Source organism: Lepidochelys kempii, chromosome 22 (assembly GCF_965140285.1).
Source record: "Lepidochelys kempii isolate rLepKem1 chromosome 22, rLepKem1.hap1, whole genome shotgun sequence".
In the NCBI taxonomy this organism is placed as follows: domain Eukaryota; kingdom Metazoa; phylum Chordata; order Testudines; family Cheloniidae; genus Lepidochelys; species Lepidochelys kempii.
In genome coordinates, this window is record NC_136401.1 from 22,489,954 (window position 1) to 22,517,019 (window position 27,066).

General features: G+C 41.3%; 1 protein-coding gene across 6 annotated transcripts in view; it reads left to right on the top strand.

Annotated features, from left to right (window-relative positions):
* Nucleotides 1–27,066, top strand: part of KMT2A (lysine methyltransferase 2A) — an 83,684-nt gene that overhangs the window by 45,710 nt on the left and 10,908 nt on the right. For 2 of the 6 annotated variants that reach the window (XM_073320939.2, XM_073320942.2), the window contains exons 10-29: nucleotides 254–367; nucleotides 3,622–3,768; nucleotides 4,046–4,141; nucleotides 5,325–5,445; nucleotides 6,653–6,766; nucleotides 7,307–7,420; nucleotides 7,539–7,723; nucleotides 9,207–9,380; nucleotides 10,253–10,363; nucleotides 10,716–10,789; nucleotides 11,231–11,424; nucleotides 12,439–12,545; nucleotides 13,258–13,395; nucleotides 15,164–15,322; nucleotides 15,628–15,745; nucleotides 15,843–15,921; nucleotides 16,206–16,366; nucleotides 18,132–18,320; nucleotides 19,674–23,985; nucleotides 26,408–26,485. In XM_073320939.2, coding sequence (XP_073177040.2) covers nucleotides 254–367; nucleotides 3,622–3,768; nucleotides 4,046–4,141; nucleotides 5,325–5,445; nucleotides 6,653–6,766; nucleotides 7,307–7,420; nucleotides 7,539–7,723; nucleotides 9,207–9,380; nucleotides 10,253–10,363; nucleotides 10,716–10,789; nucleotides 11,231–11,424; nucleotides 12,439–12,545; nucleotides 13,258–13,395; nucleotides 15,164–15,322; nucleotides 15,628–15,745; nucleotides 15,843–15,921; nucleotides 16,206–16,366; nucleotides 18,132–18,320; nucleotides 19,674–23,985; nucleotides 26,408–26,485 — 6,785 coding nt within the window. The remainder of the gene's footprint in view (nucleotides 1–253; nucleotides 368–3,621; nucleotides 3,769–4,045; nucleotides 4,142–5,324; nucleotides 5,446–6,652; nucleotides 6,767–7,306; nucleotides 7,421–7,538; nucleotides 7,724–9,206; nucleotides 9,381–10,252; nucleotides 10,364–10,715; nucleotides 10,790–11,230; nucleotides 11,425–12,438; nucleotides 12,546–13,257; nucleotides 13,396–15,163; nucleotides 15,323–15,627; nucleotides 15,746–15,842; nucleotides 15,922–16,205; nucleotides 16,367–18,131; nucleotides 18,321–19,673; nucleotides 23,986–26,407; nucleotides 26,486–27,066) is intronic. The other 4 variants (XM_073320940.2, XM_073320941.2, XM_073320943.2 and 1 more) reach the window with 4 other exon arrangements.

Consider the following 27,066-nt stretch of genomic DNA (forward strand, 5'->3'; position numbering starts at 1 on the left):
TCTTATATTCACTTACTAATACACAAATCTGTCAGTTACAGTGGGTCCACTCATTAGCAAGAATTAGTAAGATGTGATTTCTGTTTTTAATTTATGTTATATTACTTGGACCTAAGGTATAAGTTTTTAAATGTTTTGAAACTGAAGCTGCTTAGGTACGCTGACTAACAGCAGTTGTGCAAATGTTGTGCTATACTTTTTTCCTATTGGTGCATTTTTCTTTTGTGCTTGATGTACCCTTTTGTGCTTTCAGGAGGATTGTGAAGTGGAGAACGTTTGGGAGATGGGTGGGTTAGGCATTCTGACCTCGGTACCTATCACTCCCAGAGTGGTCTGCTTTCTCTGTGCCAGCAGTGGACACGTGGAGGTAAAGCATCTTGTTCTGCTGTTGATCTTAGAATGTTTACAGGCACCAAAGTATTCAGCAATTGTGTATGCATTTCCTTTTTTGTGAAATCATGTAAAATGAGGAAATTCAGGCTAGAAGCTGTAACTCCATCCTTTGCTAACCCCGTTGTGTCCCACAGTATCTAAACACAGGGTATACAAAATCAGCTACTGTTTGAAGAGTTCTGTAGTCCTCCAAAAGAAGTGATCTGATCTATGTTAGGTATTAGGGTAACGTTTTTAAAAACACCTAAGTCCCGTTTTCAAACATGGCTTAGGAACACAAATCTCATTGAAAGTCAGTGAGACTTAGATGCTTTTGAAAATTTTGCCTCACAGGTATCTCAGCCTGTTCAAGGTTGCATGCAGTAGGGGATATGTTTGTCCCTGAAAAAATGCCTGTCGTGCTTTGTGACCACCTAGACACAACAGGGCACCAGTTGAAACTTCTGAGTAGGGCTGTCAAACGACAACAAAAATTAATCGTGCAATAACTTGCGCTGTTAAACAACAATAATAGAATACCATTTATTTAAGTATTTTTAAAAGTTTTCTACATTTTCAAATGTATTGACTTCAGTTACAACACAGAATACAAAGTGTACAGTGCTCACTTTATATTTATTTTCGATTACAAATATTTTCACTGTAAAAAAAAAATAGTATTTTTCAGTTCACCTCATACAAGTACTGTAGTGCAATCTCTTCATCATGAAAGTTGAACTTACAAATGTAGAATTAAAACTGTTTTATTTTTGAATGCAGTTTTTTTTTCTGCAATGTAAAATTTTAGAGCCTGCAAGTCCACGCAGTCCTACTTCTTGTTCAGCCAATTGCTCAGACAAACAAGTTAGTTTACATTTGCAGGAGATAATGCTACCTGCTTACTGTTTACAATGTCATCTGAAAGTGAGAACAAGCGTTCAGATGGCACTCTTGTAGCTGGCGTTGCAAGATATTTACGTGCCAGATGTGGTAAAGATTCATATGTCCCTTCATGCTTCAACCATCATTCCAGGGGACATCTGTCCATGCTGATCATGGGTTCTGCTTGATAACAATTCAAAGCAGTGTGGACCGATGCATGTTCATTTTCATTATTTGAGTCAGATGCCACCAGTAGAAGGTTGATTTTCTTTTTTGCTGGTTTGGGTTCTGTAGTTTCCTCATTGGAGTGTTGGTCTTTTCAGACTTTTGAAAGCATGCTCCACCCCTCGTCCCTCTCAGATTTTGGAAGGCACTTCAGATTCTTAAACCTTGGGTCGAGTGCTGTAGCTATCTTTAGAAATTTCACTTTGGTACCTTCTTTGCCTTTTGTCAAATCTGCAGTGAAAGTGTTCTTAAAATGAACATGTGCTGGGTCATCATTTGAGACTGCTGTAACATGAAATATACGCAGAAGCGGGTAAAACAGAGCAGGGGACATACAATTCTCCCCCAAGGAGTTCAGTCACAAATCTAATTAATGCATTATTTGTTTAACGAGCATCATCAGCACGGAAACATGTCCTCTGGAATGGTGGCCAAAGCATGAAGGGGCATACAAATGTTTAGCATATCTGGCACGTAAATACCTTGCAATGCCAGCTACAAAAGTGCCTTGCAAATGCCTATTCTCCATTTTCTGGTGACACTGTAAATCAGAAGAGGGCAGCATTATCTCCTGCAAATGTAAACAAACTTATTTGTATTAGTGATTGGCTGAACAAGAAGTAGGACTGAGTGGACTTGTAGGCTCTGAAGTTTTTAACAAAAAAAACCAAACAAACAAACTACATTTGTAAGTTGCAGTTTCCTGACAAAGAAATTGCACTACAGTAGTTAGAATCATAGAATATCAGGGTTGGAAGGGACCCCAGAAGGTCATCTAGTCCAACCCCCTGCTCGAAGCAGGACCAATTCCCAGTTAAATCATCCCAGCCAGGGCTTTGTCAAGCCTGACCTTAAAAACCTCTAAGGAAGGAGATTCTACCACCTCCCTAGGTAACGCATTCCAGTGTTTCACCACCCTCTTAGTGAAAAAGTTTTTCCTAATATCCAATCTAAACCTCCCCCACTGCAACTTGAGACCATTACTCCTCGTTCTGTCATCTGCTACCATTGAGAACAGTCTAGAGCCATCCTCTTTGGAACCCCCTTTCAGGTAGTTGAAAGCAGCTATCAAATCTCCCCTCATTCTTCTCTTCTGCAGGCTAAACAATCCCAGCTCCCTCAGCCTCTCCTCATAAGTCATGTGTTCCAGTCCCCTAATCATTTTTGTTGCCCTTTGCTGGCCTCTCTCCAATTTATCCACATCCTTCTTGTAGTGTGGGGCCCAAAACTGGACACAGGACTCCAGATGAGGCCTCACCAATGTCGAATAGAGGGGAACGATCACGTCCCTCGATCTGCTCGCTATGCCCCTACTTATACATCCCAAAATGCCATTGGCCTTCTTGGCAACAAGGGCACACTGCTGACTCATATCCAGCTTCTCGTCCACTGTCACCCCAGGTCCTTTTCCGCAGAACTGCTGCCTAGCCATTCGGTCCCTAGTCTGTAGCTGTGCATTGGGTTCTTCCATCCTAAGTGCAGGACCCTGCACTTATCCTTATTGAACCTCATCAGAATTCTTTTGGCCCAATCCTCCAATTTGTCTAGGTCCTTCTGTATCCTATCCCTCCCCTCCAGCGTATCTACCACTCCTCCCAGTTTAGTATCAACTTGTATGAGGTGAATTGAAAAATACTATTTCTTTTTATACAAATATTTATAATAAAAAATATACACTTTGATTTCAGTTACAACACAGAATACAATATATATGAAAATATAGAAAAACATCCAAAATATTTAATAAATTTCAATTGGTATTCTGTTTAACAGTGCCATTACAACTGCGACATGGGTGCTTAAAGTGGTTTATAAAAAGAAAAGGAGTACTTGTGGCACCTTAGAGACTAACCAATTTATGAAGTGAGCTGTAGCTCACGAAAGCTCATGCTCAAATAAATTGGTTAGTCTCTAAGGTGCCACAAGTACTCCTTTTCTTTTTGCGAATACAGACTAACACGGCTGTTACTCTGAAACCTGTCATAAAGTGGTTTATGTGTGTGAATTCCAGTGTAAAATATTTCAATGCAAATACTTGTTCTGTGAATTCTAAACCAGAATTAGAAACAGAATAGGGAGCAGTTGGGTTTGGTTGAGAAGTCAACAAAGCGCTTGACATGCTGATGTTTTTCCCCCTTGTAGTTTGTGTATTGTCAGGTCTGTTGTGAGCCTTTCCACAAGTTCTGTTTAGAAGAGAGTGAGCGCCCTCTGGAGGACCAGTTGGAAAACTGGTGCTGTCGTCGTTGCAAGTTCTGTCATGTATGTGGGAGACAGCACCAGGCCACAAAGGTACTAAGAATAACAAATGTGACCATTTTGAGAATGCTGTTTTCTTTGCCAATCAGTTCACTACTTCCAGGAACTCTGTTTAGCTTAATTTATCTAAATCATTTAGCATAGGACTGGATGTTTTGTGGGCTTAGTATTGGGATAAAGAACCTTTCAGTGCATGTGATAGTATAGTATTGTCATTCTGGTGAATTCAGATTGACTAACTTACATATGACCTATTCCTGGAACACTGAATATTGAATCTAGTGTAAAATGGATTTTTGCATTTCTGTAGCAGTTGTTGGAGTGTAATAAGTGCCGAAACAGCTATCACCCTGAGTGCCTGGGACCAAACTACCCAACAAAACCCACCAAGAAAAAGAAAGTTTGGGTGAGTTTGCTCTGCTTGACTTATGTTCCTTAGGAACTACCAGCCAAAGCTCAAGCTATTCAATCTGCAGATCTTTTATACATGACAGGGTTTCTTACACTATGACAGAATTAAAAATTCTATGTATATCCTATTAAAGGATGCTTACTGTTTTAGAAGGTAAATTTGGAAAAAGTTTTATTATTAAAGGCTGGCTTTTGAATGTTCTCATGGTGAATGAACTCTCTAGCACTGTGTGAATGAAGAAGGGCAGGGATACAAGAGGAGACACAAAAAGAAAAGGAGGACTTGTGGCACCTTAGAGACTAACCAATTTATATGAGCATAAGCTTTCGTGAGCTACAGCTCACTTCATCAGATGCATTCAGTGGAAAATACAGTGGAGAGATTTATATACACAGAGAACATGAAACAATGGGTGTTACCATACGCACTGTAACGAGAGTGATCAGGTAAGGTGAGGAAAAAACCTTTTGTAGGAGACACCTGTCTTTTAGCCTTAGTTTGCTCGAGAGGATTCATAATGAGTGCACAGGGGCCAGGGAATTCCCTTATATTAGTAAGTAAACACATAAGTTTCCATTCTGACGTTACTGTCAGTGGACACTGGTATGGTGATGGGTGTGAATGGGATTAATGTGCTAGACTGTTTCTTGTATTTCAGGTTGTTAGCTCTTTGGGGAAGGGACTGTATTCCTCTGTACAGTGGCTAGCACATTTTGGATACTACTGTAATATAAATAAAAGTGTTTTATGCTGCTATACCTATGGCTTTGTCAACTTTCTACATTAGCCCCTCATCTAAAACAAGAGGTTGTACAGAATGTCTTAAGAATTTTGTACTTGCCAAAACCATGGTTTTTTTTTTTTTTCAAATTAAAGAGAGGTTTGAGATTAATTGTACCACAATTTCTAATGGCAAAAGTGCTAGACTGAAGCATATTTTCTGTTGCATGGTCAGCATTTTACCATAAGGAGGGAAGCATCTTCTCTGCTACCGAAGTTGTCTGAAGTGAGGGAAATGCCTAGCCATAGAACATGGACCCAAAGATGCATATATATGGGATTTTATACACACATCCCCCCGCTGTTAAATAATAAAAATTGCGAAATGGATCTTTAGAACCGTCAAAAGATAGCAAAGATGCTAACTCCTGTCAAATCTCTGTGTCCCCTCTTACAGATCTGTACCAAATGTGTTCGCTGCAAGAGCTGTGGTTCAACAACTCCAGGCAAAGGATGGGATGCACAGTGGTCTCATGACTTCTCACTGTGTCATGATTGTGCCAAACTCTTTGCTAAAGGTACAGAACGGCTGAGGTTGCAACATTGTTTACGGTGACTATAGTTTGAAGCTATTCTCAAGGGGATCACAACCATTGTAGGGAAACGTTATCACAGAACGAAGTGATGGCCTATGAGGCAGCTGAGCAGTGTTGCTGATTCCAAGCTGTAGTGTGCCACCCCAGTGTCATGGCCAAGAATCCGTGAAATCATAAACCAAGGAAGCTTTTGGTGTGGGAAATCAGGGAAAGCAGGGTTGCTTTTTCCAGTGGTTAGCAAAGAAAAGTCAACACTGCCTCTTAGTGACCGAGTTTGGGACTTCCATATAATAAGCACTATAAATTGTTGCAAGGTTTATTTCAGAACTGTTGTCTAAACTAAAGATCCTTACAGGAGTGGAGAAGAGGGTACAAATAAATCAGGCCGTGACCCTACGTACAGCACTGCATAGGTGCAGCGGAACTGGTACAGCTGTGCCAGGGCAACGCATGCGGTGAAGATGCTCTATGCCGATGGAAGAGAGCTCTCCCGTTGTCATAAAAAAAAACTACCTCCACGAGCGGCATAAGCTATGTCAGCAGGAGACGCTCTCCTGCCAGCATAGTGCTGTGCACATGAGTGCTTATGCTGGTGTAATTTATGTCGCTCATGGGGATGTCATATTCACACCTCTGAGCAACATAAGTTTTGCTGGCATGGGCTGCAGTGTAGACATAGCCTAAAAAACAAATACTTTGGGTTAGGTGACCTCCTCCTCCTCCTCAGTCTCCCGTGTTAGTTCAGGATCTGAATCTAAGGGGTATGGATGATATGGGGAGGGGTAAATGACTAGACCCCTGGTGGGAAATTGAGTTTATCCCACTCTCCAGATTAGCAGGATAGGTTTTTCTGTTTTATTTTGCCTGTAGAAGTATATCTTTTTCTCATTCTCACTTTTCCCTACAAAGCTATCTGGTCAGTCTTTTATTTTGTTACAAGTCTTACAATAAAGGTAAAAATGAAGTGCCTCCTTATAGTGGAATTGTAAGACCCACATGGATTGTAGTTTATTTTTGTAGGCATTCTTATTTTTTCTGTGTGTTGTAAGGGTAGAAGTAGCAGCAGTTTGCATTTGGGCGGGAGGTTTCAGTGGGTTTGCTTCTCAGCAATATAGTAAGTAGCCAGCCAGCCTTTGTGATGTGTATGCAGCAGCTGGAATGATGATTGAAGGTCCTGGCTTATTTACAGGAAACTTCTGCCCACTCTGTGACAAGTGCTATGATGACGATGACTATGAGAGTAAGATGATGCAGTGTGGGAAGTGTGATCGCTGGGTCCACTCCAAATGTGAAAATCTTTCAGGTGAGGCAAACTGTCTTCACTACTCAGCAGGCTTCCCTTGGTCCCTGGGCAAGTAATATGGATATATGGAAACTTTTAATGCATGGGTGTTGCCACTAGACTAAAGGGATCAAATTTTAGACATTTGTCACTACTGGAGTGTCTGTTGAATTAAGCCACTGTGTCTTGTGGGCAGTATTTTAAGAAAAATACTGATCTTCCTACAGTTGAACCCATGTTTGATACTGACAGTTTTCCGCAAATTTTGATATCCTGCTTCACAAGCTACCTAACGTATTAGCACCATAGCTGAGTTTCACAGTTACCCTCTGTGCAAAGATCATAGAATATTAAGGTTGGAAGAGACCTCAGAAGGTCATCTAGTAGTCCAACCCCCTGCTCAAAGCAGGACCAACCCCAACTAAATCATCCCAGCTATGCCTTTGTCAAGCCGGGCCTTAAAAACCTCTAAGGATGGAGATTTCACCACCTCCCTAGGTAACCCATTCCAATGCTTCACCACCCTCCTAGTGAAATAGTTTTTCCTAATGTCCAACCTAGACCTCCCCCACTGCAACTTGAGACCATTGCTCCTTGTTCTGTCATCTGCTACCACTGAGAACAGCCTAGCTCCATTGATTGTTGATGGGAAAGACTGGGGTATGTCTAGACAAAGTAAGTGTGGTATATAGAGTGGGTCCTTTATTTATATATATATATTTTGGCCTCTCCCTTTACCCCTCCTCTAGTTACGCAGCTCGGGTTATGTTTGTTATATTTTTTTTGTCTCCAGATGAGATGTATGAAATCCTCTCTAATCTTCCTGAGAGTGTGGCATACACCTGCATTAACTGCACAGAGCAGCACCCTGCCGAATGGCGGCTGGCACTGGAAAAGGAGCTGCAAGTTTCTTTGAAGCAGGTTTTAACAGCCTTGTTAAATTCCAGGACTACCAGTCACTTACTACGTTACAGACAGGTGGGTTCACCTCTGTGTGGAGCACAATTTTATGAGTTGCCCATCTTTGGATTGGGTTCTACTGTTGCTACATGTCTTCTTTGGGAAGTTGATTCATTATACTTGATAAACCACAGTATATGTAATAACGTTTTTATTTTATATGGTAATCTACATAGGTAGACATGAAGGATATGTAATCTTTAAATTAGTGTAGGACAAGTGGTGTTTTAGGGAGAGGGGGAATTTGGGACTTCAGCAGCAACAATGCCTCTCACTGAGGGTGGAGACTTTATGCTTGTAAGAAGTTGTCAGACTTGGGGAAATGAATTTGTGTTCCCACCGCTGATCACCCCCCTTTGCATGTGAACAAGCTGCTACTTGCGCCCATGCTAGGAAGTGTAATAAATTGTAAAAATGCTTGCAGACGTGCAGGAGAATTACCCCTGTGTAGTTCACAAAGCTGGCTTTTATGAATTGGGGCTTGTTGCTGCTTAAATTCAGCAGTGAAATATTGGAATGTATTCATTTTAAGCTCTGCTGCTGAATGATTTTGCTTTCCTGTCCAGACATCATCATGTGTGCGTGTTTTTTTGCCACAGTTCTGGGATAGTCTCCCTTTCGTGCCCATTACAGTTGAACTGCAATAATGGGATAATAAAATATCAAAACTTCCCACATATGCTTATCATTTCCTGGTGAAGTGACACTGTGGAACTACATTATAGGGCAGTGGGAGTTTAGGTCTCTTGTTTTGTATTCCCTACTCTGCCACTGTGCAACCCAGGATAAGTGCCTTCTCCATTCTGCCTCATTTTATCCTTCTGTAAAATGGAGTATGTTTACTTACCACACAGGATGACGATAGGCTTAATTAATGTTTATAAATCACTTTGAGGAACAGCACTGTACAAGTACAAAGTATTATGTGAAGGCAGTGGTGTTCCGCAGGCATGTATTTGTGTGGCTGCATTTCTGAATGGTCTGAAAATTGGTCCAAAACTTTGGCAGCTTGCCAGAAAGTTATTTTGTACAGCACAATAGGTGAGCATGTTATTTTGGATAAAAATGATAGGTTAATGCCTTAAGAAGGAGTCTAAATTAGACACAAAACAGAAAGAGATAATAAACAGGAGGGTGTGAGCGAGGGGCAAGAATAAAGATTGACCGTGAAATAGCAAAGGGAATTATTATTGTAGATTGCACAACATTTTAGTTCTTCGGTGAATTGTTTTATAGAATTTGGTGACCATGTCTGAATGAGGAGTAAGGGTAGAAGTCAGCAGAAGGAATCAGTTTAAAAAGAGACATTTTCCCCATTTATTTTTTTGAGGGGGACGCAGAGCTTTGTCCATTTGAGCCTACTGATCTTACTACTAACATGTGACTGTTTTGTCACCCTATCTTTATTTCTGCAAGAAAAAGTTAGCGTGTTTAAGTGTGACTTACACTCAATATAACGCTGAATATAGAATGTTTGACCTTTTCCTTTTAATGTTAACAGGCAGCCAAGCCACCTGATTTAAATCCTGAGACAGAAGAGAGTATCCCATCCAGAAGTTCTCCTGAAGGTCCAGATCCTCCTGTTCTAACAGAGGTCAGCAAGCAGGAGGAGCAGCAGCCTCTGGACCTGGAAGGAGTGAAAAGAAAAATGGATCAAGGAGGTTACGCTTCCGTGGTATGTCAAAGTTAGGGGGTAACATCTCCTTCTTGTTACAATTGCTCAGTTATAATAAATACCCTTTTCTGGTGACGATAACACCATCTGTTGTGAAGTAGCTCATAGAATGCCTAAGTCCTATCTTTATTGAACAAGGGAACTTTAAAAAATATTAAATATTAAATAATATTAAAGGGAAGCCTTTAAAATATTAAATTTACACCATTTTGTTACATGTTCTTTTACACTGAGAAGGCATTTGGTTACAATTGTTACAGTTGCTGGTGGAAAAATCTATAGCCAAGAAAACAGGAGAGGATACCTTTGTGTGTTACTTCTAACTAAATATATGTAGTCCAGTGACTTCATTGATTTTGCTTTCACCTGAGTTCTCTGGAAATTAATTATTCATATCTGGAAAGAAGAAAGTTTTGGGAGCAGTATATGTACAAATGATAATGTAACTGAATCAGCTTGCTCTGTAGGGAACCAGCATTGAATAATGTGTTAATCTTACCAATTTTATTTTTTTCAGAAGCTTTTTCATTTTAAGATAGTCTTGCCTTTGAACGTATGTTCTATTTCCACTGCAACCACATGCTGTGTGTCTTTAAAATAACCGCAAAACTTGACGAAGACACTGTATAAAACACTTTGATTTTGCTTCTCTCGGTGTTGGGTGAGGGAATGTTCCGCATCACTTAGAAGCAACCTCACCAGTCAGTTCTCAAATCAGTGTGCGACTTGAGGTGTAAAGGGGGCAGGATCTGACCTTTTGAGGAGCAGCATCCCATTCAGTGCGGGCTTACCGTGTGGACTAAGGATTTGGAGATGTCGCAGGTGTGCAGAAGAGGGTAACATGCTGATATGAACTGTGTGTTTTCTTGTAGTTGGAATTTAGTGACGATATTGTGAAGATTATTCAAGCAGCCATTAATTCAGATGGAGGGCAGCCAGAAGTTAAAAAAGCTAATAGCATGGTCAAGTCCTTCTTTATTCGGGTGAGGAATATAGTTTATTTTTAAATGCTGCTTTCTATGTAATGATCTGTTTTTAAAAATAAATAATAATAAAAAATAATTGTCCATTGATTCCCAAACTTCCAGATTAGCTGTTTGTGCTGCCACTGGAATTCAAAGAGTTCATCACATTCTGTGTACTTAGCTTCTTTCTGGTTAAGCTTTTGGTTGGCTGTCCTTGGGAACTAAGTAGTACCTTGGCAGAGTTCTCAACTTTAATGAAGTCTTCTTGACTAACCTGAGATCTGCACATTTCCTGTGGATCTTGGATGAATTTCTTGGATCTTTTCATTAATATTTTCTTATATTCTAATCTAGCATTTTTTTATTTCAGCAAATGGAGCGTGTTTTTCCATGGTTCAGTGTAAAAAAATCCAGGTTTTGGGAGCCAAATAAAGTAACAAGCAAGTAAGTAACTGTTCTGCATCCAGGATCAGCACCCTGCAGTTTGTCAGCTGTCAAAGCAAAAAAGAACAAAACATGCTGTTACTTAATAGTAAAAAAACAATCAGATTCCCAGATGGGTTTATTGGATGCATTTTGTGCTTCTGAAACTGAGAGACTAAAAGCATGATATAGAGCCTGGTTTAGTGTGTGCTGATGTGGTGTGAGCTGCCCTCTGTCTAGCATAGCCTTCATTCTGTGTTTATATCATCCCTGAAGGAAACAGACGACAGCAACACAAATGTTGAAATGTAACTGATTGGTAGTAGTGATTTTAGTTGAGAGCATATACACGTTTTAAGTATTGAAGGGAACTGTAACTGGATACAGACTATAGGTTGTTTACAGTGTCCTGGTCACTCGGTAGAGCCAGGTCTGACAGTTGACTCCTCTTTACGTTTTCAGCAGTGGGATGTTGCCGAATGCAGTGCTGCCCCCTTCACTTGACCATAATTATGCTCAGTGGCAGGAGCGTGAAGAGAATAACCACACTGAACAGCCCCCTTTGATGAAGAAAATCATTCCAGCTCCAAAACCCAAAGGGCCTGGAGAACCAGATTCACCAACACCGCTGCATCCGCCGACACCACCTATCTCTAGTAAGAAACCAGATCCCTGGACAGATGGCCCAAACCCTGGTGTGCCCATCCTTCTTCAAAATCTTGAGAGCCAAGGGGCAGACTGCATTATCTCCACATAGGGACTTGTACATGTTCATTCTTTTAGAGAACTCTTGGGTGTATTTGAACAATCTGTGAATGGTTTCATGATCTCTTGCAAGTTCAAACCTTATCAAGCAATCAGCATATTTGCTGTTTTGCCAGAGCTGATTGAGGCACATCCAGGATCCTGGCAGCTCCACTCAAATAAACTGGGCACACGGGCCGACTGTAGGGAGAGGAGAAGAGGGCAGCAGGACATAGGCGGCTGGGGTGGGAGGCAGGGAGGAGAGTGGCAGGGACATGATACAGAAGGCAACCTGAAGTTGCAGAGCAGTGCCAAAGGCAGAAGAAGAGTGGCTCCATTAAAGACACCAGGAGCTGCAAGGATAGACACCACAAGCAAGATCAAAGGAGGTTCCAGTTGGTAATGGGAGCAGCCCTATAGCATGGTACTGTTGCACAGGAAGCCTCAGCCGTTGGGGTGGTGGCTGTCTTTTTTTCATCTTCTTTTCTCTCCCTGCCCATGAGGAGGATTAGGGGACTAGGTGTGAGACCTGACATTCTACTGGTCCCTCTACCTGCCTCTTCTGGGCCAGGAAGAGACAAATACATAGAAGTGCCTGGCCTGAAAGGAGGCTGTGAAGGAACACCTTAAAATAACTTAACCTGAACAGTTGTCTGGGATTCCTCTGCTGAGCCATGGCCACTATCATTTTCATTTCTCCCCAGAAAGTAGCCATGCAGCCCCTGAGGTCTGCCTTACTGACCCTGCTCTTTGGTTTAAAACACTCAGGCTGGTAATGAACGCTGCATATGGTGCTATTTGACTCTTCTACATTTGTGCACTTAAAACTCTTAAACTGAGAAGTTTTCTAAATAAGTATTTCCCTCCCCCACTCTCTCTTTAAGAACCAGTTGCCAGCAATAAACATTTTTTCTTTTTGCTGTAAGGCTCTGATAGAAGCCGGGAGGATAGCCCTGAACTTAATCCACCTCCTGATGTAGAAGACAACAGGCAGTGTGCACTCTGTCTGAAATATGGCGATGACAGTGCTAACGTAAGTACCTACACAGCTTTCTCTCTATAATAGTGACAGACTGTGACAATGGATGTACTTTTGAGCTGCCACTGATAACAGGATAGATGCTGACTGATTTCTCTGTTCATAGTTTAATATTAAAGTATTATTGCTTGCCTTTCTCTTTAAGCCTGGTTTGTTCTGATCAAGAGTGGTTTGGTTTTCATTCCAGATTTTAATTTTTTTTTTTTTTTTTTTTTTGGCATTTTAAGAGTCACCCTTTTGATATGAGTTCACCAAATAATGCATGGAGGGAAATTATGAGCTGCACTCATTTCCGATGATATTTCTGATTCTGGGACGCAGAAAGAAAACCTGTAGATATAAAAGTTTAATTTTTCAGCTTCCAATACCACATTGAGAACTATGGAGCATGTAACAGGTTAAAATTGGAGCTTAACTACTATTTAGGCTGTCCTTTTTTTAAATTGAGATTAGTGCTAATTTGCTAAACTTCCTTTTTGGGTGGATTGAAATCCAGTACAAGTGGAAATCTGCTGAGATCCTTTGTGCATTGCTGTACCTTAGGATAGTGGTTTTCAACCTTCGTTGAAATGTCTAAGATTTTGAAAGGAGTGCACACATCCCGTCAAAATTTTTAGGGGTCTGCAAATGAAAAAAGATTGAAAAGATGAAAAACCACTGTCCTAAGGAATCTTTGAAAAACTACTTATTACATGTTTTTCTTTAGGATGCTGGACGTCTCCTGTACATTGGCCAGAATGAATGGACACATGTAAACTGTGCTTTATGGTCAGCAGAAGTGTTTGAGGATGATGATGGGTCTCTGAAAAATGTACACATGGCTGTGATCAGAGGGAAGCAGTTGGTGAGTATAAGCAAATGTGGCTTGGTTAAGGTTGAGACTGGAGTCCATCTAAAGAATTCTTGTGGGGTTTTTCCCTCCTCTCCCTTCCTATTATTAATCTGATTTCTGATTTTAAGTTTTATCACTGTCTGTAACATAGAGTATGTTCCCCAGCTAGTCCTTAGGCTGGCTGGCATTTGAAAACCTACTTTTCCTCCTGATGCAGTGTGAGCTCCTGGTGTGGAAAAATGTTGGAGACCAAAGGGTTAATTTGCTTGTAATAGGAGGGCAACACTTTATGGACTCAGAATTTTTCAGGGGAATCTCCCATGAACAAATTCTTTGTGAGTTCAGCACTTTAGAACCATGGCTTTTATTTTAAAATAAATAGCAGCGACGAGGGATGTCAATTGCACGGCTAAATGTTGCACTAAAATATGAAATATATAACTACATGCTTCAGAGTAACAGCCGTGTTAGTCTGTATTCGCAAAAAGAAAAGGAGTACTTGTGGCACCTTAGAGACTAACCAATTTATTTGAGCATGAGCTTTCGTGAGCTACAGCTCACTTCATCGGATGCATGCTATATATCAGGGGTTCTGAAACTTTATTGCACTGCAACTCCCTTCTGACAACAAACATTACTACATGACCGCAGAAAGGGGGATTGAAGGCTGACCCCAGCCAAGCCCCAATGCTCCAGGCAGAGGGGCCAAAGCTTGACCCCCACAACCTGGGCTTGGGCTTCAGCCACAGGGCTTGGGCCTGAGCCCCAGGCCCCAGCAAGTCTAACACCAGCCCTGGCAACCCCATTAAAATGGGTTTGCAACCTGAACCACAGTTTGAGAACTGCGGCTATATATAGTTAGGACTTTCTGGTTCATCTCTGTCTCCATTTGCCTTGATTCTAGTGAGGCTTGGGTAAGAGAAAAATGCTATTCCTAGATCAAAATTCCAGGATAACTGGGCTGAAGGGTGTTAGTTCAAAATAAGTTTTTGACTAAGCCGAAATGGCTGCTTGCCATTTGAGGATATTCATAAAATCCAGTGTAGGTTGGTTACTTTTTAGAGCTCTCACGTACAGAGAGAGCCATCATAATAAACTCTGCAAAAGGTTTTTCTAAATTCTGACCAGACTTGGAAAATGGAGTAACCTTCTTATTGTGACACAGTGGCTGCTTTCTTTCTAGAAGAAAGGAAATGGGGCTGAAGGCAATTGCATAAATCCAATTGAAGTAATTTGGCCAAATCTTGGTATTGCATCATTTCTCCCTAAACAATGGTTTTCATATTAAAGCTTCAAAAATAGTGATAAATTGTGCTTGTATTTTGGTCAGCAGCAAGCCCCACAGGAGAGAGTAGTTGCCATTTCTAGGTCAGGGGTGCCCATGAACAACTTAGTTGTGCAGGCTTCATTCAAGAATACCTGTGTGGTTCTTGTCTTGAAGGGTAAGCAAGATGGCATCTCTGTGGATTTTGAGGGACCCAGAGTTTAGGTGGAAATTAATATGTTCTTCAGGGAATTTTCTTTTCTCCCCTGCAAACACAACACCCCCACCCCGTTTCCCCCTCCACCCGCCTGCACATGTGTGCTCTGTCTCCTGTGGATGGGTTTGTGGGTGTGAGCCTAGGCAAAATAGCTCATTGTATAATTTTTGACTTTCATTAACACAAGCTCATTCAAAGTCTAAACCCCTTTTTCGGTCTGTGAAAGAAACAAGTGATAGCGACGTGATGATTTGTTCAGAAATGCGTCTTTGTCATTGTTCCACGCTTCGGCTTTGTAGAGATGCGAGTTCTGCCAAAAGTCGGGCGCCACAGTAGGCTGCTGCCTCACTTCCTGCACAAGCAACTATCACTTCATGTGCTCCCGAGCCAAGAACTGTGTCTTTCTGGACGATAAGAAAGTGTACTGCCAGCGGCATCGCGACTTGATCAAAGGAGAGGTGAGATCACACACTCACACCCCTTTTTGTCTAAGGCTTGGGAGAACTAGCAATCAGCATTTTTATTTCTTAAAAGGTTTAGGTGAATGTGTCCTTCATGAGAGTAAGGACCTGACACACTAGTGGGGAAGAGAGGTTAGTGATGTGACTAAGCGCTCTGAACAGGTGGGGCAAGTGCTGTATAAATCTCCACACAGCTCCATCTGAGAGACCAAATCACGTATCCATTGAGCGAGACTGTGTGAAACATGCATAATGTTTCCTTTAAAATTAATATGTTGCTTGGGGGGGGTTTCTTGCTCTAGGTGGTACCGGAGAATGGGTTTGAAGTTCTTAGAAGAGTTTTTGTGGACTTCGAAGGGATCAGTTTGAGAAGAAAATTTCTTAGTGGCCTGGAGCCAGAAAACATCCACATGATGATTGGTAAGGCCTGTGTCTCTTGGCATTTGTTCTGTCTTTTGGTGCTGGAATCTGATCTCCTCTCTCTTCTAGAACTCTTCTTGTTCTCTTTCTGGTTTAGGTTCAATGACTATAGACTGCTTAGGAATTCTGAATGATCTGTCAGACTGTGAAGACAAGCTGTTCCCCATTGGTTATCAGTAAGTACAAACTGTTTCATCATTGAGTAGATCTTACTGTACTTCTTATCAGTAAAGGGCTAGATCCATAGGTCTTTATTCAGGGAAATTTCCATTGAAGCTTATGGTAGCTTGCTTAAGCAAAAACTGCTCAAGAACCTTGGGGTTTGGCTGGAATGACTCCAAATAGTACAGGAAGCATATAGCCTCCGGAGTTTTGAGAAGATGAAAACTGAAGACAGGAATGTGGAGGTCTCTCTCTATATTAGTGACAATATTTATTTTATTTTCTAAATATTTTCCAGGTGTTCCAGGGTGTACTGGAGCACAACAGATGCTCGGAAGCGCTGTGTTTATACTTGTAAGATCATGGAATGTCGACCTCCTGTCATAGAGCCAGATATCAATAGCACTGTAGAGCATGATGAGAACAGGACCATTGCTCATAGTCCAGCACCCCCAACAGGCAAGTTTCTTAAGATACTTTTCTAGCGGCAAATCCTCTGTATATTTTTTTTTTCTTCAACCGCATGGCTCTTGATTTTTAGTAAGCAGGTGAGGGATATTCCAAAAAGTGAATTTTTTGTCCTGTGCGTTCTTGGACATAGAACTTGACACAGAATGCACTCTGTGCTGCAGAAGTGTGCTCCAGTATCTTATGATTTTATTTTAAAAAATTGTTTCTCGGACTCATGGTTGCATAGGTAATCTTGGAAACGTGAACCCAAGCTGATGCAGCATTGCCTTCCAGTCTTCAGATAGCCTGAAACAATAGCTCTGGGAGTTGTGAACTGACCCATTTGTCACAGAGGTGTTAACTCTGAAACCGAAATTATGCTTTAAATGTCAATATTGGTAAATATTTCACTGCTGTTAGTTTTAGCAAAATCACCTAACTGCTATGCCTGTTCCATAATTCCAGACTGCTTCCTACTCTTCCACAGATGCTGACAGCCTCAGTTACCTCCTTCCAAGCTGTCAAAACCTCCAGCTTCACTTCCAGACAACTTCTACAATGCAGTTATGCGTTGTCAGTACAAAAACCTGCAGTATATTAAAAACATACACAAAAGGGCGTCTGTCTTATTATTTTAGGCACCTCTGACAAAAATAAAAAACAACCTGAAACAGCTAAATGCACCAACAATCTCCAATAAAATTCCTCTCCTCTTCAAGCCGTACATCCCCAAAAGCCTGAGTATTCAGATAAGCCTTGTATTGCACCTTGAAGATCAACTGAACCTAGTTGTTCTGACCTAGAGTGAGGATAGCTCCCAAAACAATGAATCTCTCTGAAAATATTCTATCACCTTGGGGCTCCAGTTCAAGTCTCTCTTAATCACAACTGTGGCAATATTGCCGAAGAAGAGACTGTTTTTCAGGTAGGCAGGTCCTAGGCCATTTAGATCAAAAACAAATTATATACATCCTTCATTTAAATACAGTTGCCACAGAATTTCAAGTTTTCTGCCCCCAGACTGCTGCAACAGAACCCTTTGAGCCTTGCTGTGGAATTGAAATCAATCTTGCTAAAGAATACCATGGGGACTTTGACTGTAGTGCAAGTCTATGGACAGAAGGGGACAGTAAGGGTTTGTCTACACACTGTGGCAGTGTGCACTAGACTGGTGTAAATTGCAGGATGATCCAAAGCATTGCTCTCTAACTGCCCTGTGTAGACACAGCTAATGCTTTCTAAAAGGTTCCTAGTGCATGTTAGTACTGTTTCAGAAAGAACTACGTCAGCGGGCACTGGATACCTTTTCGAGTATGTCAGTAGGGTCTACATGGGGCAGTTGGGGCACACCAGAATATATACCCCTCTGGTACGCATTGCTTCACTGAATACCTAAGTAGGTGGTTAGAGCCAAGGCTTGGGAGTCAGGAGGCTTTCTTATTACTATAGTGGCAAAGGTGTTCCTGGGTCTTTATTGACATGTAAAAAAACAAGGTCGTTGCCCCAGGACAAAGTATTAGTGAAGCTGCCACATGGGTGGGTCATAAATTAGTTTTATGTTGTGTGTTTTTTGTCGTAAGTGTTTCAGCTGAAAAAACGTATTTAGGAGAGAGAAATTAGACTATTACTTCCTGAGGATCTAATACAAGATGTCAGTGGTTTTATGTTTTGTTTAAAAAATGTATCTTGACTTCTCTGAGTGAAACTTGACAGCAACAGATGCTCCAGGGTTTTAGTTCTTAATGTCTGAATTTTTATTACTCTTACTCTGCAGCAGAAACTCTATCCAAAGAGAGTCAAAATACACCAGAAATGGTAAACCCTCCATCTCCAGATCGTCCCCTGCATTCTCAGACCTCCAGTTCCTGTTACTATTCTCTGATCGCAAAAGGTCCCAGGGTCAGGACACCAATCTATCCCCTAACACAGCGGTCTCCCGGGTCTAGGCCTTTGCCCTCTGCAGGTATTGTGCTGCTTTTCTTTTGTTGTTTGTTTGTCTGTCTCGTGCTTTGTTTCTCAGAAGTTCTGCTCACTTTAGATGCTCAGTTTGCTTGTTGTGGAGATGATAATGCAAAATGGGACATGAGGGAAGAAGAGAGTTTCTGGGGGATGTGCAGGAGAGATTATTTTTCAAGAACTGCATACTCAAAACAAAAATCTGCCCAGGAAAAGGCTCTAGAATTGTAATAGCTCTCACCAGGGATCATAGTTCTGGCTTATTAAGGTCCCAAAAACTTTAAATGGCACTTTTTAGCGAGACTCAGAATTGCAATGTCTTGGGTGATCTACTATTTTTGTGTGGTGACCATGTGTTCCTTAGATTCTACAAATGCTTTTTACAGTGGAAAGCATAGCTGCCTCTGTGGCAGGAATCTTTCTGAAATTCTTACCCCGGATTAGATTAATTCCAAACAGATCTATTCAAGTAGAATATACTCTAAAAAGAGGTCAAATATTGAGTCACAATTTATTTATTTATTTTTTAAACTAAAACATTCAGAGAAGTCTACATAAAGCAGACTGTTTAGAAATCTTAGAGGAGGGAATGTTGCCTAGTGATTTTGGAGCAGGAGATTGGAACTCGGAACTCTCCAAGATTTTATTCTGAGTTTTGCCACCAAGACCAAGTCACTTCACCATTTCTTCGTGCCTCAGTCTTTGTCTTCTCTAAAATGGTTAGAAAGTTTTCCTTTACAAAGTTGAGGACTAAAGTTTATAAAAAGCTTTGAAATCCTTTGGATGAAAGATCTATAGAAGTGTAGTTTTAGTCAAAAAGAGGGGGCATACTTACTGAATTCTTTCCAAAGTGTTTTGAAAACCTACATTAAACATCAGTTCAAATTTAGTTTTAAAGACAAAATAGTAATCCTCTTCAGTTGTCCTGAAGCTAGTATGCTCTGACATGCTATTAACGTGTAATGTTGCCAGCAGTGAGGGGTAGCAGGTAAAATAACACTTCTGAGTTATTTTGGAGTCATTTGTTTAACTTTTGTGGTGTCTTTGTAAATCATAATTAGTTCTTGAATTCCAGACTTGAAATTGTATAGCATCGAACCCTATAGGGTATAATTCAGAAATTATCAACGTTAGCTTCAAAAGATGCATAGCTGACAATATTGGATGTTTACAAAGAGTCTGGTTTTTGGGGAATACATATCTTCAGCCTTATTTTTTATTTGACAGTATTTCTAAAATGTTTTGTTTGTTGAATTTCTTAGGTATGTGCATCGTTTGTATAATCAAATTGCATGTATGTGTTGGCTATGTGATACCTATATTGTTTCACTGTATTTTTTTCCCTGCTTGTCCTCTTCAGGAAGTCCTACGCCAATGACCCATGAAATAGTAACAGTGGGAGACCCTTTATTATCATCTGGACTTAGAAGCATTGGCTCTAGGAGACAGAGTACCTCCTCTTTGTCACAACAGCAGTCAAAACTCCGAATGGTTTTTCCCACCAGAGTTGGGAACACTTACTCCAGACACACTGTGCCTGGCGTATCTAGTATCGGATCCTCATCAGAACATGAATCAAGCGCAAAAAATATAGACAGCTTCAAAGGGTCAGTGAATTTAAGCGCTTCAAGTGCATTAGCTCAAAATAGCCCTAACTCTTCAAGCTCTCCAAGAATGCTAGCTACAAGTGGAAGTAAAACTTGTCATTTGGGTGGATCTCAGTCTTTAGAAATAAAACACTCTACCAGTTCAGAGTTGATGTCCAAAAGCACATCTTCAAAGGGAGAGAAGACAAAATTGTCGAGTTCAAAGGACTCAGATTCTTCAGCTCATATTTTTGCTTCACCTGGGAATACTAAAATGTCCACCCAAGTGCTTAGTACATCAGGCATAGAATTAAACATTAATAAAAAGGGAACTTTTCAAGAACCTTCTTCTGCAACACTTTCTTCCAAAGATACAATGCCCTTTCCATCTTTTCATCAGAGAGGCCCAAGAAAAGATAGAGACCTACATATGGACCTCATACAACCAGAAAAAATCTCTTCTGTTGAAGACATAGATGGAAAGAACTTAAAGCCTGCTGGAATAAGTAGCAGGTCTTCTGCATCAAGTGAGCATGTGGTTTCCGCTTGCAGAGACAGACGACAGAAAGGAAAAAAGTTAACAAAAGACACTTTCAAAGACAAACATTCTGTAAAAACTTTTACAGACTCAAATCAAGTGACAGCCAGTGATGAAGGAAGCTTAAAACCAGAATTTATCAATCAGGTTTTGGCAACTGAACAGATTAGTCAGAGGTTGTGTAGTAATGTTTCTGCTGAGAAAACTGGGGATAAGTCTCCACCTGCACAAGGGGCATCTAAAGCTCCATTGGTGCAAGTTGAAGTGGCCTCCAAGGAAGTGCAGGCTCCTAGAAAACGCACAGTTAAAGTAACCCTGACTCCTCTCAAGATGGAAAGTGAAAGCCAATCTAAAAATGCACAGAAAGAAAGTGATGCCGAATCGCAGAGTAAGGGTGCAGAACCAACTGCTGTGACAGAACTGTCTTCAACTTCTGGAAGCCAAGGAGATGTTGTTCAGGGAAGTCCAAGTGATACTCCTACCCAGGAATCTCAAAATAATTCTTATCCGAATCTGCCCGTTGAAGACAGAAACTTGATGCTTCAGGATGGAACTAAAGCTCAGGAAGATGGTTCCTACAAGCGGAGATATCCCCGGCGAAGTGCTCGGGCAAGATCTAACATGTTCTTTGGATTAACTCCTTTGTATGGTGTGAGATCTTATGGAGAGGAAGACATTCCATTCTACAGCAACTCAGCTGGGAAGAAGCGAGGAAAGAGGTCTGCAGAAGGACAAGTAGATGGTGCAGATGACTTAAGTACTTCTGATGAAGATGATTTGTACTACTACAATTTCACTAGGACAGTGGTTTCCTCAAGTGCAGAAGAGAGGCTTGGATCCCATAATTTATTCAAGGAGGAGGAACAGTGCAATCTTCCAAAAATCTCCCAGCTAGATGGTGTGGATGATGGAACAGAAAGTGATACAAGTGTTACAGCAACAACAAGAAAAGTAAATCAGGTAACCAAAAGAAGTGGCAAAGAAAATGGGACTGAAAACTTAAAGCTTGATCGAGCTGAAGAAGCTGGAGAGAAAGTACAGGTCACCAAGAGCTCTACTGGCCATAAAACTGACCCAAAGATTGATAATTGCCATGCTGTAAGCAGGGTTAAAACACAGGGTCAGGATTCCTTGGAAGCTCAGCTGAGTTCCTTGGACACAGGCCGTAGAGCTCATGCTAGCACACCCTCAGATAAGAACTTATTGGATACTTTTAACACAGAACTGCTAAAATCAGACTCTGACAATAACAATAGCGATGACTGTGGAAACATTCTCCCTTCGGACATCATGGACTTTGTACTAAAGAATACACCATCGATGCAGGCTTTAGGAGAAAGCCCGGAGTCATCTTCATCTGAACTTCTAACACTGGGGGAAGGGCTAGGTCTTGATAGTAATCGTGGCAAGGACATGGGTTTGTTTGAAGTGTTTTCTCAACAGCTGCCAACTGCTGAACCAGTGGATAGTAGTGTTTCTTCCTCTATATCAGCAGAGGAGCAGTTTGAGCTGCCTTTAGAACTTCCATCAGATCTCTCCGTTCTAACTACTCGTAGTCCTACTGTGCCCAGCCAAAACCGCAACAGGCTTGCTGTAATTTCAGAGTCTGCACTCTCATCTTCGGGAGAGAGGTCTATATTGGCTTTACCTTCCACAGAATCTGGAGAGAAGAGAGTTACAGTCACAGAAAAATCTGCCTCTGGTGAAGGGGATGCAACTCTTTTAAGCCCAGGGGTAGACCCAAGCCCTGAAGGACATATGACTCCTGATCATTTCATCCAAGGTCACATAGATGCAGAGCACATAGCCAGCCCACCTTGCGCCCCAGTAGAGCAAGGACATGGCAGCAACCAGGATTTAACTAGGAACAGCGGTACTCCTGGGCTCCAAGTGCCAGTCTCTCCTACCGTTCCTCTTCAAAACCAAAAATACGTTCCAAACTCCACTGACGGTCCTGGTCCATCTCAGATCTCTAATGCTGCAGTACAGACAACCCCACCCCACCTAAAACCGGCCACTGAAAAACTTCTGGTAGTCAATCAAAATATGCAGCCTCTGTATGTCCTCCAGACTCTTCCCAATGGTGTTACACAAAAAATACAGCTGACTCCTTCTGGTAGTTCCACACAGAGCGTAATGGAGACCAATACTTCAGTGCTAGGGCCCATGGGAAGTGCACTTACATTGACTACGGAATTAAATCCAAGCCTGCCATCATCTCAGTCTTTATTCCCCCCTACTAGCAAAGGACTGCTGCCTATGTCCCATCACCAGCATTTGCATACCTTTCCCACAGCTACTCAGAGTGGTTTCCCACCAAATATTGGCAGTCCTGCATCAGGTCTCCTTATTGGTGTACAGCCACCTCCTGATCCTCAGCTTTTAGTGTCTGAAGCAAGCCAGAGGACAGACCTTGGCACTACAGTTACCACTCCGACCTCTGGCCTTGGGAAGAAAAGGCCAATATCCCGACTGCAGTCCCGAAAGAATAAAAAGCTAGCTCCGTCTGGAACCCCTTCTGCCATAGCGCCTTCTGAGATGGTTTCCAACATGACTTTGATTAATTTTGCTCCCTCCCAACTTTCCAACAGCCCATTAGATTTGGGGACCCTTGGAAATTCGGCACCCCATAGAACTGTTCCCAATATTATTAAAAGGTCTAAGTCTGGAGTCATGTATTTTGAGCAAGCGTCTTTGCTGCCCCAAGGTGTGGGAGCAGCCCCTGCTGCGGCAGTTGGCACTTCACCCAGCATTATTGGACCAGAGGCCGGCCACCTCACGACAGGGCCAGTGCCGGGACTAGCATCAAATTCATCAGTGCTGAATGTTGTGTCCATGCAGGCCACAGCAGCACCTAGCACTGGTGGGTCAGTACCTGGCCATGTTTTGGGACAGGGTTCTGTAACATTAACTAGCCCTGGATTGTTGGGAGACCTTGGCTCAATAAGCAATCTTTTGATCAAAGCCAGTCAGCAAAGTCTTGGTCTTCAGGAACAGCACATGACTTTGCCACCAGGTTCTGGGATGTTTTCACAACTGGGGACGTCACAAACTCCAGCTACAGCAGCAATGACAGCTGCATCAAGCATATGTGTATTGCCTTCAGCACAGACTATGGGCATGACAGTTGCTCAATCATCCACTGACCCAGAAGGTCCTTATCAGCTTCAGCATATGACACAACTTTTAGCCATCAAAAATGCTTCTTCTCAGCTGGATCTTGCCACTGCTTCAGCACCTCAGTTGTCAAGCTTTCCACAGCTAGTGGACATTCCTAACAACACAGGACTCGAGCAAAGCAAGGTTTCCTCAACTGTAATGCATGCCAGTTCAGCTTCGCCTGGAGGCTCCCCATCATCTGGCCAACAGTCTGCAAGTAGCTCAGTGCTTGGTCCCACAAAAATGAAGCCAAAAATTAAACGAATTCAACCGCCTTTAGACAAAGGGAATGGAAAGAAGCATAAAACTCCTCACACGTGGACCAGTCCCCCTGAAGTACACATTCCAGACAGAGGGGCCAATGCTGTATCCCCAGTCTCAACTGCAGGGTAAGAGAAACATGTGTTTGCTTTTGTGTATGCTTGAGGTTTTGTTACCGTGGTAAAAAACTGGCTCTTGTTGCACTGGTCCCCACATCAAATTTCCTTTTTATCTTCTCATAGTGAATCCTTTAGTAGTAAATTCTAGAGTAGCATTCACTGCCATCAATGGACATCTGGACAGGGAAAGCAGATTTCTAAAGAAATCAACACACAGTCTTTGCCTTAATTCATGATGGACAGCCCTGACAGATTTTTGGTAACCATTTATTTGGGGGAGCAAAGTTGTTTGCGAACATGGTACCTCTAGCTGTGCTATAATTTAGTTAGTGGTTAGCTATCATGTTGATAGGTGCTTTGGATCTATCGATATATACTTTTAATCCTAAAATCTGGCAGCATTTGGCCTGATTAGAACTTGGATTGAAACTCTGCAAGGAAGACATGGTGGTTATAGGAAATGGTGGTGGTCTGAGGAGGTTGCAGTCTTCCAAGCCAGTACCAAGAGACTGCTCTGGTATGTTCCTACAGAAGTACTATGCTGCTTGCGATACCAGCTTTTTAGGTAGAACTTAAAACTGAGCCACTGACCAGTTGTAATCACTTGAAGATCCCATGGTACTTTTTGCAAGAGGAGAGTTGGTCCCTAACATCCTAGCCAAATTTCTAATTGGATTATTACAGTCTGCCTTCCCACATTCCCCTGCTATTTCAAGTGGCAATGGGATTCTGCACACCCTAATTGTTGTGTGGTATTGCTGTGTCCTGTTTCACTTTTAGAAATGTCTATATTTTAGTGGCTGGTGAAGTGGTATCCCTACATATAGTTTGTAAATTGTTTTGAATTAATTCTGCCCTATATTTTGCCCTTTCGTTTCTCTTTCTTGAATGCCATGGTCCAATTTTAAAATGTCACGGGAGTAGAATACTCCCCATTAAATATTGTTAATAGTATGTTAATGCTGCTGAGATTTAATTATATGGTTAATTGTGTGTTAATGCTTCTAGAGCCTTGGACAGATGTCTTTTTAGTTGTTTAATTAATTAAAGGGTTAAAGCTGTATGCCAGTTAATGTCAGTAATCACACTTCATTTTCATCATGCAACTGAGTTTTCTCTCTTTCCTTTGGAAAGAGGAATCACAAGTTATAGGGAATGTTTATAGAATTTAAGGCCAAAGAACTAATTAGATAATTTAGTCAGATCATATATATTACAGGCCAAATAATTTCACCCCATTACTCCTGTACTGAGCCCAATAGCTTGTGTTTGACTAAAACATCTTCATTAAAAGCAATCAGTCTGCATTTGAAGAGAGTTTACCACTTTCCTTGGTAGCTTGTTTTGATGGTTAAATGCCCCCACTTTTTAAATATTTGTTTTCTAACTTGAATTTGTCTGGTTTTAACTTCCAGCCAATGGTTCTTGGTCTTCAGGAACAGCACATGACTTAGCCACCAGGTTCTGGGATGTTTTCACAACTGCCAGTTAATGTCAGTTTATAGAATTTAAACCTATTTTAAAGAGCAGTTTATTACTTGGTATATTCTCTCAGTGGAGATACTTATACACTGTAATCAAGCCAACTCTCAATCTTCTTAGGTCCTTTCCAGTCCTATATTTATATAATTCTGTGATTTGTTTTGATAAGCTAAACAGACTGAGCTCAAGTGTCTCACTGTATGGCAATTTCTTTCCAGTCTTTGAATTGAAGTAGCATGTGTCTTGGTGATTTTACTTGAGGTGCAGATCTGTAGGAAGAAGGGAGAATAAGGACTGTGGACCTGGGTGCTGAATGTGACACTTAAGGTTTTTCTTCAGAAAGTCCCCAAGTATCCTCTCTGTGTGACATTGCCAGCAGTCCATATGATAAGGGATTTGACCAAGGGCAACCCAGCAATCCACTGCAGTTCCTGGAGGTCAAGGGACCTGCCCAAAAGTACTGGGCAGGTCCCTTGACCTTTAACTCCGGTTAGTTGGGTCATATGACTCCGGTCAGATGACTCAGTTCTACAGTTCTTTGATGTTTTTAACTCAGTGCTGTAAGTCTGTTTTGAAAAGCAATTGATCCACAGTCTTTTAGACATAATTGGTCTTCTATTTGTAAATATTTTAGGCTATTTTTTTTGCCAGCATACCATCCTTTATGGAGTGACCCATGGTTCCATGCTTATGGTTATGCAAAAACATCCTTGTAAAGATCCTAGAGTACTCCATCCCTTTAAAGTTCAAGTCTTGAATCTGACCTAAAGCACTAGCAATTTGATCTACTTTCTGTCCTCTGGCTTCACAGTAGCATTTGTTCCTATTTTTGTAGTTTGCTGAAATGGTGAATCACTTATGGCAGGTCCCACTAGATCCATTATTTCTTGGTTACAGTAAATTCTTATTTGTATAGTCTTTTGAATTATCCCAAATCTTTCTGTTCCAGGACTCCTGCAGTGAAGGCAGACATTCAAGATACAAGTATAGATCAGCTACCACAAAAGCCATCTGGGCAGCCTGCAGGGTAAGTATTAAAACAAACCTTTCCCATTAGGTTTTGCTGGTTTATATTCAGTACCTTATAAACAAAATAAAACTCTGTTCTTCCTCCTTGTACTTGTTGCTGTTGTTGTAAATTAAAATACCCCGGTAGCTTTCAGTCTGGAATGTATGTCACTTGTTAGCCACAATATTAAATCCTTGTTTAATCTAGTAGAACAAGATTCATTGTAATAACATAATCAGAGCACATGTTACAGTGATAAATGTCACAGAAATAAACGTTAATATATAAGAATTTTTTCATTTTCAGTTGAAACCAGCTGATTTTTGAATACTTGATTCAGGAGTAAATGCTTAGAAATAGTTGCAGACTTGTGGCTTTTAAATGTTGTTTGTAATTCTTTTTTTAGGGCTGGTAAAAACTACCAGATTAGCAACCCTACAGGTCAAAATCTGATATCCACAGAATGGATACAGTAGTGCAAGCTTTCCCCAGTTTTCTTCAGTTGATTGCTTTGCTTCATTCTAGAGATGAGTTCAAGACTGTCATCCAGGGGCCAGTTTGTGATGGATTTTGTCAGGTGGATTGTTTCCCCTGGGGAC